The sequence below is a fragment of the Lycium ferocissimum genome, chromosome 8 (genome assembly GCF_029784015.1).
Source record: "Lycium ferocissimum isolate CSIRO_LF1 chromosome 8, AGI_CSIRO_Lferr_CH_V1, whole genome shotgun sequence".
Classification (NCBI taxonomy): domain Eukaryota; kingdom Viridiplantae; phylum Streptophyta; class Magnoliopsida; order Solanales; family Solanaceae; genus Lycium; species Lycium ferocissimum.
In genome coordinates, this window is record NC_081349.1 from 37,194,583 (window position 1) to 37,207,218 (window position 12,636).

The 12,636-nt window shown below is 32.5% G+C and overlaps 1 protein-coding gene across 1 annotated transcript; it reads right to left on the minus strand.

The window, feature by feature from the left end:
* Window positions 1–619: 619 nt before the first annotated feature.
* LOC132068303 (prefoldin subunit 3-like) lies at window positions 620–9,921 on the minus strand. The gene is made up of 6 exons (XM_059461860.1): window positions 9,683–9,921; window positions 5,179–5,236; window positions 3,909–3,980; window positions 1,691–1,810; window positions 1,509–1,610; window positions 620–962 (listed from the first exon to the last, which is right to left on the minus strand). Exons 1-6 carry the CDS (start codon window positions 9,814–9,816, stop codon window positions 879–881), a joined length of 570 nt encoding a protein of 189 aa, XP_059317843.1. The 5' UTR covers window positions 9,817–9,921; the 3' UTR covers window positions 620–878.
* Between the last annotated feature and the right edge of the window lie 2,715 nt (window positions 9,922–12,636).

The following is a 12,636-nucleotide window of genomic DNA, read 5'->3' on the forward strand; positions in this document are numbered from 1 at the left end:
ACTGCAAAATAAGTAGGCTGGAATAATCACTTTCCACAAACAGTAGTGCAGTTATCTTCATACAGAAAAACAAGAGACCTTGGACATTGAGTAAAAAAAAATGATAAATAGGAACCTATACTTCTAACTGAATGACTCCACACGTAGAACATTCCACCAGCAACATTATCTAAAATTACCCGATGAGCACGTTTTGTATAGTTGAAATGTCGTCAATGGTGGCCATTTGTGGCTAAGAATTATCTATACTATTTTTGTCATGGCTTCTTTACTTTCTGCAATTCTTGTCTAACTTTTTTGTCATGTTTTCTCTTGAGCTAAAGGTCTTTCGAAAACAACCTCCCTACCTCACAAGATAGGGGTAAGGTCCGCATACACTCTTACCCCCCCCCCCACCCCAAGACCCCACTTGTGGAATTACACTGAGTATGTTGTTGTAGACTAAATGTACACTTGAGTAAATTTACAAGCTATGAAATCTAGCCATGTATGAACCGTAGAGGAGTCGAGTAGTGTAATTCAATAGTTGTGGAGCCATCGCTCTCGTTCATAGCTTTATGGTGAAGCACTCTAAAGAAAAGGTTTGGCTTGAATTACGGAGCTGCACAGGGTTGGTACGTTAGCCAAAAATGCATAGTTATCCCATGATTCAATAATGTTCCCCAAAAGTGGTCCCATTACATTCTAAATCGTGTCGCAAAAGCACAATAAACTCAGCCAACTCATAATTTGTTTCTTTGGCCAAATCACATTTTTGTTTCTTACACGTAGAAACAAGGATAGTTCAAAAATCAACCTACAAAGATGAACCAAAAAGATCTGAATCGTATTCTGTGAAGCAACATTTACCACCACCTCTTTCAAAAGAAAGGTGTTTCTCATGATTCTGATTCTTTGGGAGTAGTAGCCAGTCGAAGTCGACGTTGATGTACATCCCAGTTGTATACGCGAGCAGTTGTGACCTGAGCCGTAGCAGCTAAAAGAATCAGCACAATCTAACTAATAGCAATAAGTAGCACACCAATGTTTCTTTAGTAGAAATAATTAACAGCAATTAGCTAAGAAATTTTCTCCAGGTTCCATCATTAGGTACATTCAACAAATATATTGTAACAAATTAGTGGCGTATTCCCTAGCAAAGGCAACATCAGTAAGAAGTAACTAAAAAGAACTTGTACTCCCTCAGTTTCATTTATGTCTTAGTTTCACTAGATACGAAGTTTAAGAAGTAAAGAAGACTTTTGAATCTTGTGATCTTAAACTAAATTTGTATATTGTACCAAAATACCCATTGAATCTTCTAGTCCTAAACATGCCATGTAGGATGTTGGAATTGAAAAATTACTAAATATAGAAAGTGACGTTCTTTTTTAAATAGACTAAAAAGGAAAGTAAGACAGAAAAATTGAAACAGAGGAATTAAGATTTTACGGACAACAGATTACGAGCCAGCAGGCTTCAGTACAAGCTAAGTTCTTAGTCCTATATGAGAGTTAAGCAGAACCAACCTGAGTAATTGTCACTTGATCCCTCAGAAATTGTAAATCAGCCACAAGAACCTCTAAACTTGCTTTTGCATTTTCCAAGTTTGTTTGAAGAAGGGCAGTAGCCTGTACATTGAACAAAATGTGAAGACCATACTTCAAATATCCAAGAATGCATGCTTCAGAAATCTTCCAATAGTACATACCTCTTCACATGAATACTGCAGCATGACATTTGCCCCTAGCCATAAGCACACAGATTCAGCATCTTCAATCTTAGCCCGGGAATAAATACCTTCTGACACTTCAAAATCAGCAATTAATGCCTGCAAAAAACGAGTCAAACCAGGAACAAGTTTACATGGCAGGTTAATATCAAAAGATACAACACATTAAAGGAAACAAAAACTGGGGCTGACCAGTGGCTGGAAGTTATCAGCGAAGTAAACCAGGGAGAAATGATTGAAACCTTGTCTGACTTCTGTTTAGGCCATTAACCATTTAAAAGTCACCAATTCAACTCTTAAAGTAACGAAGCGTAAGCAATTGGGCGTCCAATTTTTACCCATCAATTTTAACTTTAACCAACAATAGAACTGCTTTGAGTAAAGTAATCTATGGAATAAAATACATCTTCAGAAAGGTTATGGGGTGACGAAAAGATATTAATCAAGGTTACATGTGAGAGAAAAAGATTCATCCTCCAATTCTCCATTCCCATTCTCTTTTTACCTCTTCCCCTTTTGTTGTCATCAACTTAGATAGCCAAGCACAACTTTAAGGGAAGAAACAATTAGTAGTGATCTGGCGTAAATCACAACTTTAGTATTAAAATTAAAGGGGATTGGAGAACATTTTGCGTGTAGGCATGAAACAGAAACTTGGTCTTGAATTCTACAATGACAAGTGTAGAAGCAGAATGGGGAGTTGTAGGGGAATCAAAAGAAAACTTAGCAGGTTAAATTCTAGAAAGGACCCGCATGGATGGGACCTTCAACACTTCCTACTGTTTCAAAAAATAGCTCCATCCAGCAGTCTGATTGGTATTTCGATGCAAACATGTCAACTGCAACGAACTGGTGAGTGGATCAAAGAGTGGGAGAGAAATGGCGGAAGAATGGACCAAAAACATTCTTCAGAGACGTAAGTTTCTTTCTGTTTTTTTTTTTCTCTCTCTTTTTGATACGGCGGTTTCCAGTATCCGCACATCGACTATCTACCGGGTACTTGAGAAAAATAACTCTTCAAACAGAAAGGCAAGGCAAATGGTAGAACAGAGGAAATGCAGTAATTGAAGGAGCAATAGAATGATGGCACTGTGGTAGTTGGAGTGAACAAACAAGAGAAGGAGAGTTGAAACAAAAGTGCAGAGGAGTTGGTACAGTGTTAGTGCAGTGACTTTCCAAGAAAACAGTAGTGAGAGGCTTTTCATTCTTTCACCTTTTCCTTCTACTATTGATTTCCTGGTGATTTCTTGCCGCATCACTGGGAATGTAAAGCCACTATAGATTGGAAATTGAATTTTGGACCTTTATAACAAGTCTCTAGGTATCTCTAGCTGTCTGCTACGCATGTCCAGCAAGACATTTCAAATCGAGAAAGTCTTCATGCGAAGGAATTCATGCACTGAAGCAGAACATTCATGCTATTGCAATTTGCTAATGAAAAAATAATCTCACAAAAAAATTTAGCACATTGATGAAGAAGAATTTATGCTATTGCAATTGCTAACTGAAAAATAAAGGGGACTGGTATTGGCCCTCAATTATTGCATGCTTAATTTTTGTATTGACTTACACTGTACTTTTAAAGCAATTATCAAACTTTCTACGATTCTTATTATACATTCACACTTCTTTTTGCAATTTATGATATATTGATTAATTTATTAAATATTAAAGCTAAAACTTCACACCTCACTATGGTTCGATACTTACGCCCCACCAAGTACAAGTAAAACGCCTCTTCTTGTACCCTCGCCTTTTAACAATCCGAACAGTAGGTAGCTCCTTCAAAATCCTGGACCTTTCAGCCGTGTTCAAATATTATTATCTTATTTCTAATCCATGGGGGGCAAGGAGGCCCAAGTTAAGCTAATGAAGGATAAAGGATTATAGGGGTCCAAACAATTGTTAGCTAACAGCAGTTAGCGCGGTACTTGGCCAATACTGGAGAACTGTTTCCAGCGTTAAATCTCAGTTTAAGAGGGTATTCAACTTTCTGAACTTCTTCACCACTATATATATAAATACGATTTTTGAAATGAAAATTTCATGCTTTCTCACATTCAAATTACAAGTCTAAAAAAATAAAACAGAAAGGTGTACTAAGTACTAACTCAAGAATTAGCTAATATGCAAATGTCTAAGAGTGCATCAAGAAAGTTTTCATCCATAGGAAAAAAAATATAGAACTGGGACAAACCTCACTGCTGTCCTTCTTAGCTTGCAAAGTAGCAACTATATCCAAGCATTTCTCTATGTCAGGAATCTTTGCCTGTGTAGAGTGAATGAGGAGAAGTCAATTGTCCACTTGTGAGCAAGACAATAATATAAAAGCATCAAGCCAACCAAAAGAAATTCTCAGAATGACTTGGACTGATGGTAGAAGAGATGTCAAACATATAAAATTCAACGTATTTGAGCAATACAGCATCCTAACAGCAACTTATAAATGGCGGAAACGAAATCTGGCAAAAATGTATGAGGCAGTCTATAATATATTTAGCAGGCTTGATAAAGAAGACACTGCCAGAGTTTACATTATCTTATGCATAAGACGTATTGGTTCCTTTACACCATTATAGTTGGAAACTGTTCCAATATGCATGTTTACATTCGGACAAAAAGAAAGAGACAGCACTTTCAGAGGGAATGCAACTTCCAGCTTTCAAATCTGGTTTTTGTTTGGAAGATTAATAATGCTTCTTAAGTGGGCAAAATGATTTTTAAATTTTTGGATTGAATTTCTTCTGTATACACTATGCTAACGAGTCCATATTTCAATAGTAGCTTTGTATTGGACAGGTATTCCCCCTTCTGTGGCAATCTTATGCTATGAATTCAATCTCTACATGTCAACAAACAAATTCCCTTCTGTTATTGAATTCTACAAATGAATCATGAGTTGCATAAAAGAGTCCATACTGACAGCTTTCAAATGTGGAGAAACCTAACCCTATATGTAATAAAAGAAATTGTAAAAAGTCATTAGTCTTCTGTAGGGTAAGGATTCATATAGTCGACCCCAAATAGCTCGGGAATGAGGTACTGTTGCTGTAAAAAGTTATTAGTCTGAAGAGTGGCGAAACTGTTACAACTAAGTCTGGGCATGTGCTTAAGATTTGTATTCGATATATAGCTTCTGCATGGAAAAATATATTCCAAAAGCACATTCTTTGTGTAACTTCTTATTTTGATCTTTCTTTCAATGCCATGAAAGAACTATCTCAGCTTTTAGTCTTTAAGTTAATCTCCAGAATCGGCAGCACTCGATGCAAAGATTAAAGTACAATTCTCTAACTTCTGTCCACCTTCCGGAAGAATCAATTGAAGGCCAGAGTGACACATGAACGTTTCTCCATTTGAATTGCATTATGGCCCTCTCTATTCAAGTATGGGTCAAACCTGAGAACTAATATTAAGAGTTACTTAAATTGAAATGAATGCTATGAAATTAGACAAAAAAAGTTTACCTGAAGATCCCTCTGTTGGGCCAGAAGTTTCATTTCAACCACTCGGTACTGTTGAAGTCTGCAAACGAATTACATATATTCAGAAAACCGAAGGAGACTATAAGTAAAGTAACCACTGACTAAAATTTCTGAAGCAGGAAAAATTAGTCTGTTCTCGCATAAAATGGATTCTGATCTCGTACTTATGATTTATTAGTAACAGAAATACTTCACAGCCTGCATGAGATAGGTATTCATAAAAGTTCTGTTACATGACTTCTACACTTCGACTGTATTATATGCCAAAAATCATAGGGATTGAAACAAAAAAACAGTTTCATTTCCATTTTTTGGGTAAAAAGATGAAATATTCTTTGACTTGTGTTTTGAAAGACAAGTGCAACACAACATGATGCCAAATATGTACTTTTTAATCAACCGAATTCAGAGGTCTTTAGTCAAACTTCTGTCATCTGCTTTTAGTGAACCTTTAGGCAATTAAGGGCATGCACTCCGTGCTACTTTTGTTTTTTTCGACGCTTTATAGATGATACAAGAAACTGTAAGCAAATTCCGAAGCCAAGAAGAAATCAAGTTAAGACTACCAACATTTTGGAAGGGCTTCAAGAGTCTCAGTAGAACGATAAAAGGACATAAAGATTATGGGACTTTAATAATGAGAACATCATAGATGTTGAAGAACCACAACTTCAAGTAATTGGAAACAGAAATACACACACTTCCGTGATTGTAGTTATAATAGTTTTATTTAGTCACAACTGGATTTAAGAATCTGATTGCACAAGATTCTGTTTACACTTTATAAGGTTGTGATGGCCTATTGCCCCTCTCTTGCTCTCTCATCTTTTTCTTCTCTACCTCTTGTCCTCTTTATTCCATTGCACGTAAATGAGACCTCACCATTTCTTATTAGTGAGTTAGTATTTCCAATGCCTTTTCAGTTTTTTTAATCATTATCCTTATTACACAACCACATAGTCAGCTATTCAACACGATTTCACCTGCTCATTCAAGTTTACAAGAACAACAACATACCCAGTGCAATGCTCATTCAAGTTTGATCTCCAAAAATTCACATTGCCCTTGACTTCTCAGCAGGCCTAAGTACAAGGACTTCTTCATAATTTAGTAAAATACTAACAAGGATCAAGGAGCAGAAAGACCTTATAGGTAAAGGTCCTACAAACCATTTGCTATAAATTTAAAAGGAGTTAATATAACATGTAATCTCCCCTTTTATTAAAGGTTCGATCTTTCCCTTTTATTTCATATCCAGATTAAGAAGATAAAATTAAATATCAGAAAGGTTCAACATTTATAGGAAAATAGAACTCCCCAACAAGGATGGATCTAGAGTGTCATGGATTCACATAAACCGAATAGCTTATGACCAGTCCCTATATATGTATTAAAATTCCTCTAAATATCTATAAATATTTGGCTGTGAACCCATTATTTTTTTATATTAACTTGAGTTTATTGTAGGAGCCCATAAACTTCAAATCAGGATCCGCCTTTGCTCTCCAGCACTTACAATATCCCTGAAGACTGAAACTTTACATGGCAATGAACAACCGATTTCTAATAAAACTAAAGACTTGCTCGGTATATGACGGAAAATGTGTTTCAACAATTTATCACCTTGAATTGAATAGAACATTTTCTACCAAAAGGTGGAAAAATATCCCCTTTTTTTCGTCTTCTATATCTCACTTCAATTTAATACCAGAAAATATCACTAAAGCACTATCATTATACTCTATAAAACTCCTTGTACGAGTATTAAATATCAGCTAAGTATTTTATCCACAAATACCAAAAACAGACCTTTTCCTGTCATTAAAGGTTGAATCTTTGCCTTTTATCTCATATACAGATAAAAAGGAAAAAAGTTAAGTATCTAAAAGGTTCAACATTCATAAAATAACAGTACTCCCCAGCATTTACAATATCCTTGAAGACTGAAACTTTACATGCAATAAACAACCAATTTATAATTAATTAAAAGCTTGCTTGGTATATAACTGAAAAATGTGTTTCAATATCTGCTGACCTTGAATTGGGTAAAACATTTCCTAACAAAGGTGGAAAAGTATCCCAATCTATTGTTATATATTTCACTTCAATCTATTCCCTCCGTTTCAATTTGTTTGTATTACTTTACTTTGTAGTCTGTTTAAACAAGAATGCTCCTTTCCTTTTTTGACAACTCTTTACTTACAACTTTCCACATGACATGTTTAAGATCACAACAAGATTAAAGAACATTTCGGTACATTCTTACATGACTTTAATTTAAGACCACAAGATTCAAAAGGCTTTCTTTGCTTTCTCAAACTCCGTGCCGAGTCACAACCACAAACAAATTGAAACATAGGGAATACTCCCTCTATCCCAATTTATGTGTGATGCAAGTGCAGGAGTTAGGGTCTATGTGTTGATTGGATAGTTAAAGTTGTTAGAATTCTGTTAGGGATATTTGACTCTATTCATTCTATAAAGCCAATCTTAAACTAATTAGATTCATTCATTTAGATAATAAGAAGTCTCTTATCTCTCTTTCTCAATATTTCTCTCTGGCTTCTCTTTTGAAACCACAAGCATTACAAAAATCTTCACAACTTCTAGATCTGTTCGTTAATTGCTCCGTGCCATCAATCAAACTATCCTCGGCATTGCGATTAGGACCAGAAGAAAGAACCAAGATAAACCAGTAGAAAAAAAAAACATGGAAGAAAAGCTTTCACAGATTCAAGAGCAGTTACAGAAATTGATGGAGTGCATGACCAGTATGATTGAAAGAAAAACACTTGTTGGAAATCAAGGAAGCCATTGGAGTTATGACTCAAGAAGGAAAAGATAAAGAACAAGTAAGAGCTGAATCATCAACCAGCAGAGTCTGCCCAATGGACAGTCATTTTAAAGGTCAAAACAAAGAATCTCAGAATAGTTCTGCGCATAATGGAAATGATTCTTCAGTAAGGGAGCCTGAAATTCTTGAAGACATGCTTCTTGCCACACTTTTTACAGAAGATGAAGGTGATGTATCTTCTAAATGTGGAAGAAATATAGCCGCTCCTTACGTGTATCAAATAGAGAAATTGGATGTCCAGGAATAGCATACTATCTCATTATGTACCTTTGGCTTCTTGGTACTCTATTCAGGTTGGTTATTTTAATGTGAATTCTTGTAATGCTTTCACGATGGAATATGAGAATATTATTTTGGTTAATGGAAAGGAGAAGCATAATAGAGTTGGTGCAAAGCAATGGGGATTGGATAAGTCCAGCAGCAGTTCTTTCACCTCAAATCTGGTCGAATAAATTTTTGGGGTGAAAATTGTTTAATAGCAGAACTTGTGATGTGTATTCAAGAGCTGCTTGGAAGGAATTTATACATTCCTTCACTTGGAAAGAGGGGTTAAATCTATAAAATAAAAAAGTTCATACTTAAAAGATATTCCGTTGATGCTAAGTCCCTATCGTGATCTACCATGAAGCTTGGGAGGAGATTAGAAAAAGGGTAACAAGGCCGTTTGTATGTTGATCAAATGGACTAAATGTTGAACACACTACTTGGGATTAAAGCTGAAACATATGTTTCCATCATTTAATCTGATGCTAAGTATCGTCATCTGCCTAAAGCTTTTTGGAAATTTAATCTGATGCTAAGTATCGTCATCTACCTGAAGCTGTTTTGAAAAAAAGATTGGTGAACAGAGGCAACAAAACTATATGTCATGTGTTACATCAAGATTAGGCTACAGATTGGTTAACATAGGTTTCCATCCTGAGGTCATCTTGTACGAAGGATTGAGCAAGTGCAGGAGTTAGGGTCTATGTGTTGATCCGATAGTTAAAGTTGTTAGAATTCTTTAGATATTTGACTTCATTCTATAAAGCCATCTACTTTTTCCTTCTGAAACAATTCTCTTATCTCTCTTTTTGCTCAATATTTCTCTCTCTAGTAAATCTCTCGAAGAAAGCATTACGTCTTCAAGTTTCACAACGTAATCTGGAAAACATCAATGTGCTAATTTGACAACAATTTAACTTTAAACTTTAACTTTTACGCCGTAATTTATAACCACACAAATATCTTTAGTTTTTTAAACCACAAGATTCAAAAGTTCTTTTTTTTTAAACCCATTTGTTTATCACATAAATTAGGTAAAATTTAGACATTGTTTTCAACCTTTACTACTGAAAAAACAACACTAGACACTATCATTATACAACTCCTTTTTCGAGTATTAATACTCCCTCCGTCCCATAATAAATTAAAAAAAAAATTATACCATAATAAGTTTTGACATAAATTATATTTTTTTCCAAATTAAGATCATTTTTGTATTCAAGATTTATTTTATTATTGTTGAATTATAAATTCAAAAAGAAACATAGTAAAAAGAAAACATTTATTTTTATTATATAAGGGTAATTTAGTAAACTTTATATTGCATCATTTAATTAGTTATTAATTGATATTTTTTATCAGTAGTACCTTTCTTGGAGAAAAGAAAGACCAGAGTTGACATCAAGACCAGATTGGTTAAGATATGACTGAACATCTTGTACGAATGAAGCTGCTGGTATTCCTCTTCTCTCTGTTACTTCACTTGAACACTCTGCCGCCATCTCCGTTCAAGCTATTTTTTCTCTGAAACAATTTCTCACTTCTTTTTGCTTCACTAGTAAAGAAGAAAGAAGCGGAATTGGAAAAAGGGCTAATTGACAGGACGCCGTCGTATGTGTTTTTTGAACAAATTGGTTCTTATTGACCTCATTTGTTTTTATCGATATTATATAACAATATTGATTTCATTTTAAATTATTTACCCATTTATATATATGATAGCATAACTATAATATATATTTTATATTATTAATAAATATACTCCATGTATTTTATATTAAATATCATGTATTTGTGTGAGTAAAAATTATTTAGTGGTAATGTATTTGAAGTTTATTAATATTTTTAAAAGATTGTCAAAAGGAAACTTTTTTCTCTTTGAGATAAAATAATACCAAATACTTTAAATTTTAATTCGTTTTTAAAGAAAATACTTATTATTTTTTATCAAATTTTGATTTGGATAATTCTAATTCTAATTATTAAATTAATTTTACATATTTAATATTAAAATTTGATATATTTAACCGAAGAAATAACATTTTTTTTATTTTTGGTAAATATTCCCTTAGCTCATTTTACTTTTCATGTTGTCTTTTGCATGATTTTTTACAAAATCAATATAAATATATATATATATATATATATATATATATATATATATATATATATATATATTTATATGTAATAACAAATTACAACAGTATTTAATATCTATATTAGATGTATTTAAAAAAAAATGATGATTTGGCTAATTAATTTGAAAAAAATAATACAAATATATAGAAAAACTTACAAAAATACACCATCATTATTGACACAACAAAATTACACGATATGTTTTGATTTTTTATCATGAACATTTTTTTTTTTTTTACATTATTACAAATACGCGCGCACACACATATATATTTAATATATATCAAAATACTTTTTAAAAATTTCTCTCTCCCTTCTCTTTAGATAAATATATAATATAACCATATATACTTTCAATTGTAATTCGATTAATTTAAAGGTGTAAAATACTTATTATTTTTTATCAATTTTGATTTGGATAATTCTAATTCAAATTGTTAAATTAATTTTACATGTTTAAAACGAAACAAAGTAAAAATTTGATAAATACGATTAATATAACAATAAGTTTGTGCTCAAATCCAAAAATTATATTATGTCATGAAACAAAGGAGATGGGAAAATATTAATATGAAAGACTTTTTTAAAAGGAAACTATTTTCCTCTCTTTCGGACTTTGACCGCATACTTTCAGTTGAATCGATTAATAAAGGTGTAAAATACTTATTATTATTTTTCATTTTGACTTGGATGATTTGATTCAAATGATTAAATTAATTTTACCCAAAATGGAAAAATCGAAATATTCTCCATTTAGCTTATTTTACTTGTCATGTTGTATTTTGCAATTTTTTAAGGAGGGTCAATTAGAATTATAATTTGACTAATTTACGTTATTCATTATTTGATCTCCATTTGATATTATTTTTTCTTTTTTACGACATTCTTCCACATTTATTAAAAATGGTAAGAATTTATGAAAATATAAATAGAGAGAATGGTAATGTATATTAAGTGATTAATATTGTTACCATTAAAAGGAAAGAAAATTATGGGATTAGGGGGATGCTAATTTTTAGGTGTATTTGTGAAATGGTAATTGAAACTTACCGTGTAGCTATAATAGTTAAATTAGAAAAGTATTTAGTTTTTTTATTATTAGTAATTAAAATAAATGGTTTTTTTTTACATTATTGCCACTAATTATGTATTAGAAGTAGCTATTAGGTGTAAAAATTCCTTGTTTTTATTGATATTATATAATATAATATAAAGACAATTAATGTGTATTTAGGTTAAAACGTTTGAATCTGAATACATATTTTTATATGTGTTAAGATCTGAATATTACTAGTAATTAAGATTGTTTATTTTCTTAATATTTTAATATACAAAACTTGTTTTTATTTAAGTATATAAATATAAAACTTAGAATTAAAATACATTACTAATTGATCTAATACTATATCAATAAAGTATTTTTAAGTAATGGCTTGAGTTAGTTGTTGTAGGTGTCGACTTATGGTGATGTTAGCTTATGGTGGTAATTGTCGTAATAGCTAGTGATAATAGTAGCTAAAAGAAGAGGTACTTTCTCTCTACTTTCCTCGCAGAAATACAAAAGTAAAAGGAAAACTGAGTATTTACGAGACCGCACACATAATATTTCACCAATTATTGACTTGTATATTTATATTGTGGAAAATACTTGCTACAACTTCTTTTAGTCAGTTTAACTTGGTTGATATGAGGAATGAATTGATTCATATAATCGGTTCTTACATGGAGAAAGAAAGAGAATTGTGACAAATTAATAGTTATCGTAAGACTAATCAATTTACAATGAGCATATACAAAATACATTGGAACGCGTTTACTTAGGCACGCATTATATCGATTGTGAACTGGGGTGGTATTAAACAAAGTTACATAGATAGTAAGGATTATATAGTCGACTTTAAGTTACTTGGAAGTGAGACGTGATTACTAATTGTATCTTATTTTAAGTCGTTTATAGATGAAATGATTCTAAATGATTATTCTTCAAAGTTATGTTTTAACATTCATTTGGTACCACTAAGGTCTTTAATCTAGTGAGATCAGTGACAGTCTACACATACTAGGTGTCATCTAATATTTTCCAGGACAAGCCATGAGTAGCATAAGTTGTAACATTTCAGCGGTAAGTTCAAATAATTCCAGCAATGCTGTTTCTGCGGGGAGTAACTATACCTTGCTAGAGT

What these genes read in the sequence shown, in the direction of transcription:
- LOC132068303 (XM_059461860.1), bottom strand. Translation starts at nt 9,816, where the DNA reads ATGGCGGCAGAGTGTTCAAGTGAAGTAACAGAGAGAAGAGGAATACCA. An exon ending in CCCAACAGAGGGATCTTCAG is followed by an intron (nt 3,981 to 5,178) that starts GTAAACTTTTTT and finishes CACTCTACACAG; the next exon opens with GCAAAGATTCCTGACATAGA. An exon ending in TGCAGTATTCATGTGAAGAG is followed by an intron (nt 1,611 to 1,690) that starts GTATGTACTATT and finishes TTCAATGTACAG; the next exon opens with GCTACTGCCCTTCTTCAAAC.